The sequence below is a fragment of the Eleutherodactylus coqui genome, chromosome 12 (assembly GCF_035609145.1).
Source record: "Eleutherodactylus coqui strain aEleCoq1 chromosome 12, aEleCoq1.hap1, whole genome shotgun sequence".
Lineage (NCBI taxonomy): Eukaryota > Metazoa > Chordata > Amphibia > Anura > Eleutherodactylidae > Eleutherodactylus > Eleutherodactylus coqui.
Genome location: NC_089848.1, coordinates 118,395,604 through 118,415,446, shown reverse-complemented (window position 1 = coordinate 118,415,446; position 19,843 = coordinate 118,395,604). Strand labels below are relative to the sequence as shown.

The 19,843-nt window shown below is 47.3% G+C and overlaps 1 protein-coding gene across 2 annotated transcripts in view; it reads right to left on the bottom strand.

Moving 5' to 3' along the window:
- Positions 1–19,843, bottom strand: part of LOC136587035 (mitogen-activated protein kinase kinase kinase 3-like) — a 120,206-nt gene that overhangs the window by 67,222 nt on the left and 33,141 nt on the right. For both annotated transcript variants that reach the window (XM_066585446.1, XM_066585447.1), the window contains exons 2-3: positions 14,760–14,823; positions 6,143–6,240 (exon numbers count right to left, since the gene is read on the bottom strand). In XM_066585446.1, the coding sequence (XP_066441543.1) occupies positions 6,143–6,240; positions 14,760–14,763 (102 nt within the window). In that variant the 5' untranslated portion in view covers positions 14,764–14,823. The remainder of the gene's footprint in view (positions 1–6,142; positions 6,241–14,759; positions 14,824–19,843) is intronic.

Below are 19,843 nucleotides of genomic sequence, written 5' to 3'. Positions count from 1 at the left end.
TCCACACACATCCGCAGTGAGGAAAATAGAAGACCCGGACAGGCACGCAGAAGACCCGGACAGGCACGCAGAAGACCCGGACAGGTAAGCAGTGTCCTTGGCCGCGGGTTCGGACTCCATTGTGGGCTCCCGCATGCAGAATCCAATCCGCCCGTGCACATTGGGCCTTAAGTGGTACGATGTGATGGCCGCATCAGATCTGCTCCCACATGATGTTCTGCACTCTCCTCTGTACAGCAGAAGGAAACATTTGGCAGTCATGGATAAACACGGTAACTTGAGTGACTTTGACCGTAGGCAGATTGTTGGTGCCCGAGGTGTGGTGCCAGTAACTCTGAAATAGACATACTTGTTGGTTGTTCCTTAACCATGGTATCCAGGTTGTAGTAAAACTGTTTGTACCATAGACAGACATCGGACAGAAGATCACACAGCAGGCAACGTGTGGTTGATCCTAGAGCTGAATATTGGGCGATTTGCCTGGCATCACGGCAATGATGTGCCACAGTGGACCAACTAACCCAGCCATACAACAATGTGGAAGTTAGACAAGTAACACAATGCTCATGTTGTGTCTTACATTGACTGAGGCTTCATAGCTGAAGACCAACAAGGGTGCCCCTGATGACCCCACGTCATTGCCAACAACACCTCAAATGCGCTCAGGAAAGATGTGAATGGACCTTCAACACTCATCATCGAGCTCGGATCACTATGGAGTGGTTGGAGGAACGCAACAATGACTTCTCCACACTGCCTTGGCGCCCAAACTCATCAGACTGTAACCTCATTGAACATGTTTGGGATAAAATGGCTTACATACCATCTCTAAACTCGTGACTGACAGTCGCTCTCTGATTGGCCAGAGCTGATCACGTGAAAATTAGTTAGAAAATTGCTGCATCCATCTTGGATAGTCAAAAACTTGGCCTGGAACTGATGAACTACAGGTAATATACCCTCCGTCCTCTCTTGTCCCAGGACAGAATTTCATCCTGCTGCATTCGGTGCAAACGTTGTCAGTAACTGCAAAACAACCCCTCTGAATCTATTAAAGGTGATGACCATTCATCCAGAGGACCTGAAAGCTCTCCGCACGACTCCCCGCTGTGTATAGGTATTAGCATTTTTAGAGGTTGGATGCCTTACTAAAAACCAAAAAGATTAAAAACAATCCCCTTCCGTGCTTCATATTCCTTCTCCAAGTTCAGATTCTGGTCATCATCAGGGCCGCGCGAAGTTTGGGAGGTATAATGCACAAATAGTCCATGAAGAGGATATCTTCTTATTTTCGGTTGTTTTGGAGCTTTCCCTTTCCTCTCTGCCTCCTGCATTCCTCCCCTTTGCCGGCAGACGTTTGTGTTTTTGTTTTTGGTTAAAGTTCAGAGCGCTTTTCACTTAAAGGAGATGTCCCGAGGCAGCAAGTGGGTCTATACACTTCTGTATGGCCATAATAATGCACTTTGTAATGTACATTGTGCATTAATTATGAGCCATACAGAAGTTATAAAAAGTTTTATACTTACCTGCTCCGTTGCTGGCGTCCTCGTCTCCATGGAGCCGACTAATTTTTGGCCTCCGATGGCCAAATTAGCCGCGCTTGCGCAGTCCGGGTCTTCAGCTTTCTTCTATGGAGCCGCTCGTGCCAGAGAGGGGCTCCGTGTAGCTCCGCCCCGTCACGTGCCGATTCCAGCCAATCAGGAGGCTGGAATCGGCAGTGGACCGCACAGAAGAGCTGCGGTCCACGAAGGTAGAAGATCCCGGCGGCCATCTTCAGCGGTAAGTATTGAAGACGCCGGACCGCCGGGATTCAGGTAAGCGCTGTGCGGGTGGTTTTTTTAACCCCTGCATCGGGGTTGTCTCGCGCCGAACGGGGGGGGGGGGTTAAAAAAAAAAAAACCCGTTTCGGCGCGGGACATCTCCTTTAATCAAAACAAGAAAGCTTTTCCTCTCCTCTTCGTCCCCAGACTAGATGACATCTTTCCGGTGTTTTCGACTCGGTAGAGAAGTTAATAACTCTGTTATTGAAGCAGAATATGCAGCTTTATGTTTATATGGAAACTCCATTTTCGGTGGCGGTCAATTGTTTCTCGGCACGGCGGCGGTGTTTTGTTCTCACCCTTCTCTTTTTTTCTGTTATTCACAATATGCTCAGTTTAAGAGCTGAGAATAGGTGCCACTAAAGGGTTAATAAGGATCCTACCCGTGAATTTAAAGAACATTTAAAGGGGTTGAACAAAGTTTGGTAAAAAGCAGCTGCAATGATGTGAAGGACCCCTAAGGACGCGGCCATATTCTTTTTCGTTTTTGTTTTTTTCCTCCCCACTTTCACAACAATCATATCTCGCTCCCTATTTTTCTATCGGCGTCGCTCCCGGAGGGCCTGTATTTTGAGGGGCGAGTTGTATTTTTAATGTTACTACTTCAGGTACCAAAATTAAAAATTTCGAAGTGGAGTGAAAGGGGAAAATGTTTTCATCTTGCGTGGGGGAAGTGTGCTTTGTTTTTGAGGGCACACACGCCATGTTACCTGTATCCTGTGAGGCAGCGCCATTACCATCATACCAGATTTATATCGTTGTTTTTGGGGTTTCTTTTGCTGAACTACTTTTAAAAAATAAAATATTTTCAGTAACCACCGTTACTTTTTTTTATCTTTCTGTCGATGGGGACATGTGAGGGCTTGTTTTTTTGTAGGACGACCTGCACCCTGGGTTCTATTTGTACCATTTTATGTACATACAACTTTTTAATTGCTTTTGATTACACTTTTTCTTGGAGACGGGGTGACCAAAAGATTGCAATTATGGCAAGGGTTTTGTTTCTTGGGTGGAAGTGATTTCAATGAGAGTGAAGCCATGTAGGTCACTTCTGATGCCATCTACTATGACGCACAACCGGCCTGCTTCACAGACACCTGGCTGGGTGATCAGTTGATCGCCTGGGATCCTGTGCAGCTGTTGCCCGGCGATTAATTGATAACTTATCCCCAAAGATAGGTCATTGACAGTTTTTGCCCCAAAACCTTTTTAAAGTGACCCTCTAGTTTCAGGATGAAATTCTGTCCCAGGACAGGAGAGGAAGGAGGGTATATTACCTGTAGTTGGTCTTCTCTGCCGCTCTCTGATTCATCAGTTCCAGGCTCAGAGTTTGACTGTCCAAGATGGATGCAGCAATTTTCTAACTACCTAATACATGTTGCGCTGCTCTCTGATTGGCTAGTGCTGATCACGTGAGCAGCTCTGCCCAATCAGACAGCAGGCACTGTGCAATGGTAGTCTAACACTACCAATATCAGGTAGTCTTGCATCGGTCATCTTGGATGGCTGATAATAGGACCTGGAACTGGAAGATTGGAGTGACGGCAGAGAAGGAGAACGCTCCAGTCCGGGGATGGAGTTTTGTCTGGACACCAGAGGGTTGTTTTATCTTTCAGTGTAGAAGGATGAAGCAACTCCTCTGCATTGTACCAATGTCACTTTGTATTTGGTTCTCTGCACAGACACGATGCAGACGCTGGATCCTCTGACTGCTTTGTAAAGCTGTTTGTCTCTTCTCACTTTTCACATTTTTGGAGCACAATGAAACAGATCAACTCCTGATGAAGTTCTTATGATACTTTGTCTCTTGATGTAAATAAAAGCTCCACAAAACAACATTGGCGCTTATATAGCGTACATGATTAAATCACATAGAGCAAGTCACATGGCTACAGAGCCAGCCCTTCAGAGCAATTCCTCAAGGTAAAAAACGAAAATGCTCTGAGAATGCCGCAGAGGAATTCACAAGGATATTGGTGCCGGGACGCACAGTAACGGGCAGACTAACCACAACAATAGCCATATCCAAGCAGCGAGTCCAGATGGAACACGCCTGCACCCCTGCTGATACGGACATGACCTGAGGTGCCACATTTTGTAAGATCTCGTTTCGCTTTCCATTTTTTAAATCAATAAACTTTCTAACTGATTTTTATTTAAAAACACAAACCAGGTCTTCATGTTTTAGGTCTTTCGCTTCATCGGTAACACAGGCGTGCGGAGCTGCCAAAGCACACAATAGTGGATTTTCCTGTTCATGTTTTTCATCCACAACACCACCGGTATAGACTAGCTGCAAACAGTAACGGTCTGCCATCTTGCCGTCCCGCGTGCGCAGCGTTGCAGTGGCTTGCTTTTTTGATGAGTGACGACGAAGGCGGGGCACCCCAACAAATCGATGGAGTCATTGTGTGCAGTGATGGAGCACATTCAGTATACAGTCACAAGCAATGCCAGATACCACTGTTTCCCTATATACACCCTGAGATATATATATATATCCTCCAAATACTACTGTTTCCCTATATCTCCCACAATATATATGTCTCTCCATATACTATTGTTTCTCTATATATATACACAACTCCAAGTCTATGATTCCCCCATATACCATTGTTTTCCTATATAGGTTTCCTCCATATATTACAGTTTCCCTATATCTCTCCCCCATACACCAGTATTTCCGTATCTATACAAACCCCATATACCACTGTTTTCCTATTATATGTTTCCCCTATATATACACCCTCACATACGCCTGTTACTGCTGTACCATACACTGGTTTGGCTTTTGACCATCCAAAGATAACACCTGGGTACGCCGGTCTTTCACCCCACCAGTCAGGATCAGGGCTTCACTTCGGGGCCCCCAGGCCACCAGACTATAAGTGGCCCAAGTAATGTGGCAACTGACGCTACAATAGACGAGGTGTGGTACCTCAGCGTGGGAGCCGGAGTCTACGTGAGGGCAAGGATTCCCATTGAAAACTATGGGAAACAATTGCTGATCGCTGCTTCCCTAAAGTGATGCGAGGTGTTTGACACAAAAAAACTCGCATCAGCGGGGGGGAAAAAAAAAAATTGCACGTTGCCAAGTCTCACAGCCCAATATCGCACTCGTCCGTGTAATATCAGCCTTATTGATCTGCTGCAGCATTCTAGGCATTTGTCACTTGGGGCACAGCATGGGGCACAAGTACAATAAAGCACTGGGGCCCCTTCATTGTGCTCATCGGTGGGGGGCCCGCAGATAGCCTATGCTGTTCATGTTGCTTTCCATCTGTGAACACACGGCGTCCTAGAGCATTTTTGACACCGGCGGATAGAACTACCAGAATAGGTCCTCAAATCCAAGAGAAGTCTCCAGCACTACCAAATGTACAAAGAGAAGTTACACTATCCTAGAAAAGTATTTGCACCCCCTATCAGTAGAATGTCACATGTCCTAAACCATGCTACATAAGATGCAGACCCTCAAAGGTGTCAGCCGTAGTCTGTGCCTGGAGCTGCACGCTATTAGATATATGGGTTATGTCGCTGCACACAAGCCGCCCATCATGAAGCACAATCCATCGGCCGTCTATAACTGTACACGGAGCGTCGCCATTGGACAGGTGAGCAACGGAAGAACGTTCTATGGAGTGACGAATCGCACTACTCTACCAACAAATCAGCTGGACGTTCCCGGGTGTGGAGGATCCTGGGGAACACCTTCTACCTGAGTGTGGTGTGCCAACAGTTATATACGGCGGAGGGTCCGTTATGGTCTGGGGATGTGTTACGTGGCATGGTCTCAGTCCGTTGGTTGTAGTGACAAGGACTATGAACACGGAGGTGAACCCTGACCTTCTAGACAATGTGGTAATACTCTGGGAATGGTCGGCCATACTTCCAACAAGCCAACGTGCCTCATCACAGATCCAGCGCTGTTTCATGTTGGTTTGAGGATACGGATATTCCACGATTGGACCGGCTGCACAGAGTCCGACCTGAACCTACTGAACATCTCTGGGATGAACCAGAACTTCAGCTCAAGCAATATGAACAGCGTCCATCTTCTTTGAGAGAACTCGCCAGTCGCTTGCAGGATGAATGTAGGGAAATACCAGCTGTACCAGTTGTTAGTAGAAGGTGTGCCATGGAGAGTTATTAGGAGCCCCACTAGGTAGTAACATACAGAAATAAATAGTACTTATGATTCTTGCTCAGGGGTCCACTTACTTTTGGTAGGATAGTGTATATGTCATGGCACCATAAACATGACCATTTTATTCACTGCGGCACCCAGATTACAACTGTAAGCAATAAGGAGAGACGATTACCTGCTTGTTATTCTTGTGGCGGTTACCGTCCAGCAATCCTCCGCACCTCCCCAGGGCAGCCAGGTCCTTCATAATGAGGTTGAGGGCTTCCTCGTCATCTGAAACACATCCCAGCAGTGAGGTTAAAGTCATTTATCTGCATATTTGGTACCACAAAAAGTGGGTGTATAAATACGGTTATTAGGGCCCGTGGCCCTTGAGGCCTAATACACGAGCCAAGTTCTGACGTACAGCTGCTCTCACCCACATTGCCAGAGTTGAGGCCACACAACTGGGTGATGGAGCCAATGGGTGATGGATGGCATCCACGAGGCATCTGCCGGACCTACTTTTTGTTTCCCTGCTTGTTTAGTATCTTGCTCAGCACATCGCAGGATTTAGAGACAAGTTAATGAAGGACAACACAAAAAGTAGCCCAGAAAACATCCACTGTGATAGGTCAGTCACACGTCAGTAACTGGTGTCCAGAGTCACCGCACATGCTTAGGCACCCGTGAAAACCGTGGAATGGGACACTTCTCGTTCCTGAGATCAATGGGATCTCTGCTTACTGATCCCCCCATAATGACATGACTGACAGTGACAATGGTAAGGCACTATATTTTGGTGGCCCAGTTGCTGCGCTCCACTGTCTGAGATCGGTCATTAGAAGACAAGACATCTACAAAGCTGCACGAAGCGCCCTGTAGTGTCAGAAGTGAGACAGCTCACCGCTGATATGTTGGTGTGGCTTGATGATGTGATACAGAGCTGTTAAGTCACCTGGATATCATGGGAGACACCCGGGTCTAGGGCCCCTTCTTCCTATCACCAGGTCTAACTCCCCTGGTCACCTAGTTCTCTACCCTACAGTCAGCTGTAAAAAAAAAAAAAAGACTATACTCACCTCTCTTTCACTTTTCCCCGCTGCTTCAGGCACTGCCCCGCTGGTAAGAGGCTAGAGTCGAGTGGGCTAAACATTCCCAGGTCACATAACTGTAGGCGAGGCGGGTCCTGAAGACACCAGTGTTTCAGGAGCTCTGTAGAAGAGGGCAGGTCGGGAGGCACAGGGGGAACTTCTGGGACTGGGAGAACAGTTGTAAAATTCATGGGGTCAGTTGGATGCTTGTGGTACAATGTGGGATTCTCAGCTGGGGGTGATTTTAAACCCTTCCCATCACAGGACATAAATGTACGTCCTGGCACGGGGTTCCCATGAATGGATGAAAACTTACGTCCTATGGATGGTGTGGGTTTAGAAACTGAGCCCACGCCATCCACAGTGGAAGCTGGCTGTGATAGACAGCCGACATCCTACGCCTAACCCCTTACACGACACAATCCATATTGATTGCGGCATGCAAAGAGCTCACAGGGGGAGGGGGCTCCCTCTGTCCCATCATTTGCCCTCCGCCATGTAATCACAAATGGTTGAGGAGTTGAAATGGCAATCAGATGCCAGGCATCTGGGTCTCCCATGGCCTGTCATCACTATGAGAAGCAATAATTCATTGCAGTATTGAAGTACTGCAATCTATTCTCAGTGCGCACATAGCATCACAGATTCAAGTTCCCTACAGGAATATAAAAAAATATAAAAAATAAAAGGTAGCAATAAAAACACAAGGATAAAAAAAATGTGTTCGTACACTTCCCCCTTTGTTTAAAAAAAAATGTTAAAAACTCATGTTTGATATTGTCGCATCCGTAACAACCCACACCATAAACTCCGCACACTTTTTATCCTGCACAGCAAACGCTATAAAAAAGCAAAAAAAAAAACACAAGAAAAATATTTTACAAAGGCCGCCTGCAGACGAGCGGAAATCCCGCCGCGGGATTTCCCGCGCGATTTCCGCCGCTGAAAGTCTGCATAGGAGTGCATTACAATACGCACTCCTATGCAGACGGCCGCGGTTTGGCCGCGCGAAATCTCGCGCGGCAAACAAACCGCGGCATGTTCTAATTTTGTGCGGAGCACGCACTCACCTGGCCGCCGGCTCCGGTCTGCGCATGCGCCGGCTGCGCGGCAGCCGGCACATCAAAGAGCCGGGGCCGCCAGGCGCGGGTGAGTACACGCTCGTCCCTGCAGGCTCTGGGGTCAGATCGCGCGGCGAGATTTCTCGCTGCCGGATCCGACCCGCTCGTCTGCAGGCGGCCAAAAAAGGAAGATTTTTTTTATTGTGAAAAAGTGTAAAAACCTAAAAACAATGTATAGTTTTCGTATTGTAATCATTCTAACACAGGAAAAAGGTCATTTTTGCTGCACGACTGACGCAGATACAATGATTAAGAAAATTGGCAGAATTGACGGTCTTTTTACCCTGCCCTACGAACATTTTTTATAAAAGTTATACATTATTTGTACCCTAAAAATGGTACCAATAAAAACCACAAGTTGCCATGCAAAAACACAAGCCTTCATATGGCTATGCTGGCAGAGAAAAAAAAAAGTTATGGCTTTTGAAGGGTGGAGATGACAATCCCCCCACAAATAATCAGATCCTTAGGGCTTATTCACAGGAGTGTATATCGGCTGCCGTTTTCATGGACGGTCGATATAGGCTACCATCTGAGCTGTCTTCTCCCTTCTCTCCCCCTCATAAGCTCCCACCCTTTATCCGCAGCCAGCAATGAGAGGGGGTGGGACGTCTATGCCCAGCGTATCGTCCATGCGGAAGAGAGCTCTCTCCCCTCCAGCCGGCACTCCAGCTTTTATATCTATTTTCCTCCGAAGTTGCGAGCGTTTCTGCCGCTCATATGCAATGTTAATTGGGTATGGGTGTCGGAACACTCGCCTCCATTGACTTCAATGGGGGCCGTGCTAAAACAGAGCATGTTGTTTCTTTTCTTCCGCTCGCAGAATATGCAGTTTGTATCTGCGAACAATAAAGCCTAAGTGCCCGCCTTGTAATGCCCATGTTTTACCGTGGATCTTCCGCAGGGTCGTGATAGCAGATTCTTGCTTAAGGCAAACTTTTATCACCTATCTATAAGACAGGTGACAGCAGTGAGACCACCTATTGGTCCTGTGAATGGGGGTCCCGTGTCTCCTCCTCCTCCGAGTGCACTCTCTACATGTGAGAAGATTCAATGGAGAGACGGTCACACATGGGCAGACGAGTGGGACGCGGGACCCTTGTACTCAGGATTGGTGAGACCCCCGCGATCAAACATATCCTATGGATAGGTGATAAAAGTCTATCCTGGTACAAGTGGTCGTACAGACCGCATGCGCCATCATGTATGGGACTCCGCACTTTTTACTATGTACATGAAGGATATGCCATCCCGGGGTGTGTTTGGCTGGCGCTGCAGGAAGGGTCCGGCACACGGCGCTGCAGGAAGGGTCTGGCACACGGCGCTGCTGTCCGCCCGGCTTCACCTAATTAAACCATTAGCTTGCTCTCATTTGATTGCAGCATTGTATGAAGACTTGGCTGCATTCTGACCCTTTAACAACTTCTCCCCCTATCTCCGGATGACGCACGCTTTACAAGTTTATGTCGCTGTATTAACGGGCGCGGGATTTGTCTTCGTGATTTCGGGTAGAGGCTGAATACTTCCAAGAACGGCCGGGCATTTAACTCAACGCTTATCTGTAGACTCACAAGAAATAACGGGGAACCCCACAGCCGCCGTCTAGAGGAGGTTTTACTCTTAGAGCCGGATTTACATGGGCGAGTGAGAAACTCGTAACGATATCGCGCTTAAACAGAATCGCCAAATAACAGGACAGGCTGCGATTCTTCTGTCACGGTCAGAGAAAAAAATCATCCATTGAAAATAATGGATTCTTTGCGCGTACAAGTCCCGTCTACAATGTATCAGACCGAACTCGCACGAGTTTCTTGGTGGTTGGCGCTGTTGCCGTGGGGTCCTGGGTTCACATCCAGCCAGAGGCAACATCTGCATGGAGTTGGCACGGTCTCCTCATGTTTGCGTGTTACCTCCGGGTATTCTGTGTTTCCTTCCACACTCCAAAGACATACTAATAGGTGAAATTCTAGAATGTGAGCCCCCGGGGGAACATGGCTGATGTCTGTGATGAGAATCCGTGTGCAGTGCTGTGGAATATGTATGTGCTATAGAACAGAGTATTAAGAAACATAGTAACTCCCATGAAGTTGCAGCCACATGCAGTGCTACACATGACGCTAGGGGAGGTTTTACTGCGCCGGGTTCGTCTTTAGGGGACGCAATGTAATGAAATGTCAGATGAAATAGTCGTGCATGCAGAAATTTTTCATCTAGTAAAAATGCTAGGACCGAATGGACCACACTATAGTTAATGGGGGACCCCACTATAGTTAATGGGGTCCATTCGGCACAGTTGGGTCCTGATTTGAGACGGATCGGTTCATCCAGGGGGTTTCGTTTTTCTGCACCCATGACAGAGCAGGTAAACGTAATCACTACCACAGATGTGAATGTAGCCTTATTGGTGTTGATCCAGAAGAAGAAACAACAAAAGCCTGTATAAAGCTGTTGCTAATGTGTCTCCATATAGGATGTTAAATAATTCTGACCCCCCATTTTCATGTAATTGAAACAATTAAAGGGGTATTCCAGTAATTATTTGGTCTATCCACTGCATGGGTGACAAATGTTAGATTGGTGGAGATACAACCACTAGGACCCCTACTGATCTCTAGAAGGTATGACCCCACAAGAACTGGTGACCCCTAGTCCTCCATCACCAATGTGACTGCCGCTGTATGCAACTCTATGGGAGATACCGACACAGCGCTATGTAGAGGAGATAAGTGATCGGTGATCTTGGATGGTTCGCCCTTTTAGATTCCACATGTGGGAGACCCGCAATGGATTCCATCAGTGAGCCCAGCCGGTTACTCTGCGAACCTCCTATAAATGTACTGCGGATGACCGTGGAGGTGTGCAGGTGTCATGCGTAGTACAGGGTTTTGTGTCGTTTAGTTGTATATCCCGCGCTGTTGCCTAGCGATAACGCAGGTATCCGCAGCCCATATGCAATGTAAATCCACACGGATTCTGCAGCAAAATAGAGCATGCTGGGATTTTTTTCCGCTTGTGAAATACGCAATTCATATCTGTGAGTGTATAACGAAAAAGCATGCCTTCCAACGCCCGCGTTTTACCGCAGATCTCCCATGTGGACGGCGATCACGGAATCCGCAATACAAACCCGCCAGTGTGAGCCTAGCCTTATAGACCAAGGCTCCAGACAGTGGAACATACCTAGCTTCCAACAAGCAGAAGGCCCTGGTGATCCGGTATGAATGGTTGCCTTCCCCAGCATATCTCTATACTGCTACGTGACCTCATCCCGTAATCAGTGAGGGGGCTGCGAGGAGCACATTACCCAATGCCTTACAGACACAGGAAGAAATCACTGAGACTCCAGACTGACAAACCACAAACTCCCTGTGAATTGGACTAAGCAGACCTTCTCCAAGACAACGTCCCTCAGATGTTCCCAACACAGATCTGTTTATCTCCATGTAGGACAATCCGCTCCTATCCTAGTGGATGGCGACTCCCGTGACTCGGTAAGAGCAACTTAACATTTAGCAGATCACATTCCGCTTAAAGGGGATGTCCATACTCCTATAAATACCACCAATCACCGGACACATGAAAGGCCCTACAGCTTCACAATACATCTTGTATCTCATTTTCAGGATCTCGGTTTGCTGTCAGTGAATGGCGCGAGCCTTGTGCACATTCACAGACAGTAAGGGCTCATTCACACGGCCGTGATTTTGGCACATATTGCAGCCCTGTGACATGTGGTGACTGGAGTAAATGAGAGTAAATAGACTTTCATTGATCCGTTGACATTAGAGCTTACACACTGTCAATACGCATGAGAAATAGATCGCAGCATGCTCTATGTCTCTGCGTACCACGCAGCCCTATACACTTGTATGGCACTTATGCAAACGTTACCGCATTCCCTAAACAAACCCCTCTGTACTCCGCCTGATAACATGCTCCCTGACCTACTGACTGCAATCCCTGCTAGCCGTCATAAACCAGCCCTGCAGTCACACCGTTTCTGCCGTCACACGGCTAAATGTCTGACCATTGTCTATGTGTATAGCATCCCTCACTCTTCACTTCGCCATACCGTGCACATCTCCACCGCACCATACCTGCACATCTCCAGCCCCTTTACCTTCTGTATCACCCCATTACTTGTAGTATGTAAGCTCGTTGGAGCAGGACCCGCACCCCTATTGTTTCCATCAGCTGATTACTATGTAACCGTGGTTCTGTAATGTTTGTACTTTTGTCTTTCTGTATCCCCCCTGTCTATGTAAGCACTGCGGAATATGTTGGCGCTATACAAATAAAGATTATTATTATTATCCATATGCAATATAAGGAATATGGGCTGCAATTCATGCGCAACCCAGCCTAGAAACAGAGCGGGTGATTTAAGGCCGGGCTCACACAAACAGGCCAGGTTTCACGTGCCGATATCTGCAGTGGAAGAGCTGCGAATGGTTGAGGAAATTAATTGCGCATGTGTGTGGTTTTCCACATAGATGTACATTCTGTCTCTCTCCTCCCTTTAAAATTCTGGCTTTTGTATCTGGTCCACTAGCAAGTTGCGAGTGAATCCGCGCCCATACGCAACTGCAGATCGCATGCATCCATAGAAATCAGTGGAGCCCATATATGCGGAATCTGCGCTAAAATAGAGCATGCTGCAATCTTTCTTCCACTCGCGGAATTCGCAATTCCTACCCGCACGTCTGAGTGAACCAGCAAAGTTCATGCCTTTCAATGCCCATGTATTACCGCGCATCGTCCACACGGACGGCGATTGCGGAATCTGTACTAAATTGGGCTGCTACAACGATGACTGTGTTATCCGCCTCTGTCCACACTGACAGCACTCCCAATGATCAGCAGGGATCCCAAGCGGCGGACACCCGGAAATCTACTACTAGGTCATCAACAAGTCCTGGACAACCCCTTTAAGCATTATTTATATAAAACCCCTTTAATAACAATATCATGGGGATACTATACTCCAAAAGAGGCTGTTGGGTGCGCCTTCATGAGGAAGATCTGATGTATCAAATAGAAGAAGAGACCAAATACTCCAAATGTGAAGAACGGGGTCACACAGACAAAATACAAGAGCTTAGGCTATTGCTTCTGGGGCTTGTCTAGATCAACGGGCACTGCACGGTCAAGAGCAGCCGAAACAGAAGGGTGAGACGCTAGTCGGCCAAAGAGCGCAAAACTTGTATCACTGAACAGCGGAAAAACATCTCCTGGTCAGATGGAGCCAGATGTCTGTTACTGATGGGAGCTCAGAATTTGGTGTGAGCAGCATGAATCGCTGACCCCTTCCCGTCAGCTCACAACTAGATAAAGCTTCCTGTCCGCAGGGGCCGATATTTCTGTAGAACGATTTCATCACCAAGTGGAATCTACGCCACAACAGGAGTCCAACGCACTATTGGATAAGGGTCTCTATAAAGGGGGTCATTCGCTGCATATATAAATACACTAAACTCGCTTTACGTTACATTATCCGATATACAAAATATCCACTTTCAAGTGAGAGAACAGAACTGAGTGCAGTGCTGATCCCCTCGCCTTGTCCATGACTCCTGAACCACAGCAATGTCTATACTGCCTCCTACATACAGGGAGTTAACCGGTCGTGTGGCCGCAGCGCAGGCAGGGTTAACCATTAACATTTCCACAGAAACCAAAACAAACAGCGGCGTTGGGCTGGCGAGGAAGAGGTGCCGCAGCGACAACCTAGTCCAATAACAGTTGAGGAGTTCAGCCCAACTCCACCACGAAGAGCAGGATCCCTGGACTCCACCACAAGTAAACAATCCCCTCCATGACACCAACAAGATGCCGGAGAGGAAATTAAAAGAGTAAACGATCATCTAAAAATACATGTTGTGAGCCAAAAGGACAAAAATAGAACAAACCGGGATGAGAGCGATGTTATCAGCGGGTAAGAGCATTTATTACTGCAATCAGCAGCAGCGCCAACAAGAACCACCGCTGCCCATTCTACATCTTCACCCTCTCTGGATGCCGAAGCGGAATTTCCCAGAACAGAGATTTAACATGGATACATAGTATTCTAGGCTGAGAAATGACGAATGTCCATCCAGTTCAGCCTGTCTGAAATCCATGAGAGCAGTGCCTGCAGTTACAAGCGCCGGCCACTACATGGGAGGTCGGCGTGGAGGCTTTCGCACCAACCTCTGTTACTGCGGCACTGACAGACCGCGCCTGCACAGCTGATCAGTCAGGGTCCTGAGCGGCGGACCCCGGCCGATCAACTACTGATGACCTATCCTGAAGATAGGGCATCAATAGTATTTCCACAAAACACCCCTTTCAGCTCGTGGCTTGATTACAGGAAGTCGTCCATTCATGCTATTTTCTGTGGCGTTTTTTTGTCGCAGGTAAGTTCGGCGTGAAGGTCACGCTCGTGTGAATGAGGCCTGAGGCAGTAACCACAAGCTGATGTCATTGGTTCCTAGATGTACGGGTTAATGCTCTTCACATCCACGACTTCTTCCATCGCTACGACTAAAGTCATGCAGGTCAACGCCGATGATCACTCAGTGTAGTGAGATTCCACAAGCTTAGTGGCAGCAGCACTTACTCATGTTCAGGATGAGATCAAGTCCGCATTCCAGGGGATATCTTCTTGGCAGAGAGCTTGTTATCTGTGAGGAAAAAGAGAACAAATATCAGTAAAAGTTTTACTGCTGAACTTCTGAAGCCAAGCTGGACTGTTAACTGTCCGTAAACAAGGCTGCGGTCAGTTGGGGCGGCTCCTTTAAGTGATTACATATAATACAATATTCACCTTCATATTGTGTGACAAGGTCTCCGACAACTACTCCGAGCCCCATTACAGCTACAGCCAAACCTCTAGTTTAGTTGGTAAGCCGTCTGACAGCAATCGGACAAACTTGAAAACAATGAAACTAGAGGCAATTATTTCCATAGGAATCAATGTAAATCCAATTAATTTGTTCTGCACATTCCAATTTTTCAGGGAATTACATCATTGAATGGCTGTGATTGGCTCATCAAGTGCCGGCTGTGATTGGCTGAGCCAATCACAGTATTCTCTTCCTGGAGGCGGAGTATTCAACCCATATTACCAGGAAGAGAATGGTGTTTCAAGGCTGAAGCCAACACAGAAGCCTGACGGAGCGCCTGGGGAGCTGCGGGAGGGAAGGGGACTTACAATAGAGTAAGAGTAAGAAGTGTCGCGGCTGCAGAGCTATGCAGCCAGCCGCTGCTGACTTTACAAAGTGGCAGGATCTCTTTAAGCTCACTATACACATTAGGACGCTTGCTTATTGACACTCAGACCAGAAGTGTCTCCCACGCAGCAAAGACTTGGGAACGGTCAAATCCAGCATGCCTCATCCACACGTCAAATCACAAGCCATACCATTTAATTAGTGTGAATGTCCACAACCAGGATATGGCGAGGGCACGCATACTCGCTCAAACATTTTGGTTGGATTATGGGTGTAAGAAATATTTGAAAGTTGCAGGTGACAGGAAGTGGAAAGCGCGTAGATGTGCCGACACGGCAAAATGATACGACAGAGCAAGAAATATCCAGGCAGGAAGTCTGTAATGGTACTGAGAGATCTACAGCTACAGAGGCTTCGGACAGGTATATAGAGACCAGTAGTGACGTCTCATTAAAGGGGTTGTTCCATCCTAATAGGCCATATGGACATCATAGGGAGGAGTCTCCAATGAGGCCAGAGAAGACTGCTGCTGCAAAGACCATCCTCGGCTCCGATGGACTTTGTGTAGCCACATATTAAGTTCCGTTTAGCTTTATTTTTTTTGACTGGAACAATGGCGCAGCGGACTTACTTTTCATTTATCGCTCACTTAACTGGCGTAAAAATCATCGCTGGTTCGCTCACTTCTCGCTGCGTCTAAACCCTCATAAAATGTGAAGCGCTGAGGAAGAAGTTAGTGGTACTCAGCCATGATCTGCCTGTCTAAACATTCTGCACGAGCGCAAACCTCTAGCGGTGAGGTCATACGCCCGTTTAGCCAACAATCGTCCCGCGTAACGGAGCTTTACGGTAGAATTCTATTTCTTTATAAATCAATATATAAAACATTTTTTTTTAAATTAAAGCCAATTAGAGAAATCTATAATTTTCTTGCTGTGTTTAGAGTATGTTTCAGCATACTGTAAGCTGGGGGGCCGAGACTCTTCTAAAATCTGTCAGCTAGGCAGGTGGACTGTTCTTCAGCACTGAATGTAAGGACAGAAGTGGGGAAATATGAAACTAGCAGTTTATTGCTGGAGGGGAGGAGGGGATGATAACACTCCATATTACAGCCGAGGCGGAGATGAATCATTACTTTATTGCCAGGTGAGAAGTTGTTTGGCTCTTGCAGTGTACATTGCACTGGGGAAGGCTGACACTGTCATGTCTCAATCATACAGAGCAGAGCACATTGACAGGGGAAGCTCTCCACACTTTGAATCTTCTCTGTATACTGTATAATTTAGACATCCATTCTCGGCATTCTCTCCTGGGAACAAACAGCTGACACAGATTTACATTGCAGGTGCCGAACAATTTCTCCTCCTCCTGGCAATAAAGTAATCGTTTGCCTCCTCCTTCCTCAGCAATACCATTAAAGGGGTTGTCCCGCGGCAGCAAGTGGGGTTATACACTTCTGTATGGCCATATTAATGCACTTTGTAATGTACATTGTGCATTAAATATGAGCCATACAGAAGTTATTCACTTACCTGTTCCGTTGCTGGCGTCCTTGTCTCCATGGTGCCGTCTAATTTCAGCGTCTAATCGCCCGATTAGACGTGCTTGCGCAGTCCGGTCTTCTCCGTGTTGAATGGGGCCGCTCGTGCCAGAGAGCTGCTCCTCGTAGCTCCGCCCCGTCACGTGTGCCGATTCCAGCCAATCAGGAGGCTGGAATCGGCAATGGACCGCACAGAGCCCACGGTGCACCATGGGAGAAGACCCGCGGTGCATCGTGGGTGAAGATACTGGCGGCCATCTTACTAAGGTAAGTAAGAAGTCACCGGAGCGCGGGGATTCGGGTAAGTACTAAACGGGTTTTTTTTAACTGATGCATTGGGTTTGTCTTGCGCCGAACGGGGGGCCTATTGACAAAAAAAAACAAAACGTTTCGGCGCGGGACAACCCCTTTAAGTTTTATCTTCTCCTCCTTCCCCTGCTATAAATTGCTAATTTCACATCTTCACCACCCCCCACCCCTCTTATCATTACATTCAGTGCTGAGGAGCAGTCTGTATCTGGATTTTAGGAGAATATTGGTCCTCCAGCTTTGTTGGAAGATACTGCAAGAACAGCAAAGAAACTGGGGAGCTTTTTTAAATAAAAAACAAACAATCAGAGAAATGAGAATAAAAACAACAAGTAAATAAGAAAGAAAAGTGTTTGATATTCAAAAATACATTGTGGCTGATTTACTGTGCAGTTTAATAATTAGACAGTGTGAATGGAAGACTAGACAGTCCTTAAACAGTGGTTCATGCGGAATGATCCACCTGGCCCATCTCCAGACTGTCTTTAATACCACTTATTAGTTGGCTTAGTTTGTGCCAAAAAATGCACAATTTTTGGGCGTAATTTTTGGGGCACAATGTCACATTTTGTCCATGTACCCGTTTACACAACTAGACACCCCTTTGTTAGCAGCAACGGAGAAAAGTGTCTTAAAGTGTCTAAAACAGATAATAAGTGTCGCAAAACATGTAAGATGGTTTTCTGGCACGATTTTCAATAGTAAATCTGCCCCAATGATTTATAATAAACCCCACATTCCACGGCCTACAAGGACACGGTAACAACAGCCCCGCTATTCTATGCGCTGGCGTCATACGTGTGTCCAGACGCCGGACCTCGCTCCATCCTGATCGCTGTTGCTTCTCCTTATAGTATGTGGTTTTATGGTGAATAAATCGGATTTTGAGACATTTTCTCTTCACTGCTGACAAGTAATAAAACACTTGAGTTTTCCCCATTTTTCCTACCACACAGGGCGGCGTGCGTGCAGGATCGAATTCCCCTTTTCTCGGAGACTATTTTTATTCTTGCGCCATCCGTTGTATATATAATGGTGCTTTTTACGAGTGCAGTTTGTAAGAGCAGAATGTACAGTTTTGATGGACCGCTGCCGAGCCCGACATGTACAGTCTGTCTTGTTCCACAACGGCCAACTGGATGCAGAAAGTTTCCCCCGACTGATCCAGGTTGATCGCAGTACACAGCCTGCCATGCCAGAAACACTAGGAATGGCTTTTTTGCGTGCCTATTGATGCTAAAAACTCGTTCAACTTTCCAAAACCGTTGGAATACGATGGAAATGACATGAAATGCTTTTCATTGTTCTGTTGAGGCGCTTGTGCGCGGCGGAGATTAACGGTTTTACTGCAAATGGCCATTATACTTATTGATATAAAGCAGATCTCCAGATCTGACTTTTTTGGCCCTATATCACGTGTCAAACACAAGGTCCGCAAGCCAAATCCGTCCACATGTTATCTGGCCCCTGGCATGCCGACACTGCTTACCAATGTAGTGATTACCAGCTGAGGTGCTGCAGCTCCCCGCTGGTAATCGCGCTATTACCGCTGACGTCAGTATGCAGCCCGAATCCTCCTCCCCTGAGTCCCCTGCTCCTCAGTTCCACAGGAGAGGACTCGGGGAGGAAGCGTGCCGGGCGCACACACTGATGTCAGTGTGCATCCGGGGGCTCAGCACAAGCAGAGGGGGAGCGGCGCTGACAGCAAGGAGGAGGTAAGTACATGGGTTGGGGAGGAACTATTATTACTGAGGGGGGCTTATTATTATTACTGAGAGGGGCTTATTATTAACGAGGGGGGGCTTATTACTGAGGGGGGCTTATTGTTATTACCGAGGGGGCTTATTATTATTACTGAGGGGGGGGGGGTTAATGTTGCTACGGGGATATTACTACTGAGGGGGTAATATTACTAATTGGGCCACTGTGGGGTTATTATTTTTACTAGGGCCACTATCAGGGCCACTATTAGGGTTCGTTCACACGGGTGTAATTGTATTTCGAAAGTCGCTTATGCCTGTATATTTGCGTATGCAAAAAAGAATGCAGATGGGCCCACTGAAATGGTGCGCAAATATGCAGTGAACACATCGGTTTCCTGCGCATTCACCAGGTATTTGCATGGCCCATTCACTTTAATAGCCTATTGGGGTGCGCAGTATGTAACAATATAGGTCATGCTGTGTGATAATATCCATCATGTGAATCATCTCATTGACATCAATGGCTTTTATTCACTGCATATTATGTACGCAAATACACTTGTGTGTACAGGCCCTTACTGTACAGTCTTAGGCCCCCTGCACACGGGCGGGTATTCCGTGGCGGGATTTCCCGCAAAATCTCCGCCCATGGAAGCTGCCATAGGATTGCGTTAAAAAACACAATCCTAGGCAGACGGCCGCGATATGTCCACATGAAAATACAGGCGGAAAACAAATCGCGGCATGCTCTATTTCTGTGCGGGACTCGCAGAGCTCCCCTTAGAAATGTCGCTCTCCGGTCGCTGGCTCCATTCTGCGCATGCGCACGCTGGCCGGCAGCCGACACATCACAGAGCCAGAGCCACGGGAGAGGCGAGTGCTGCGCTGGTCCCTGCAGGGGCTCGGGTCTGGTCCCGGC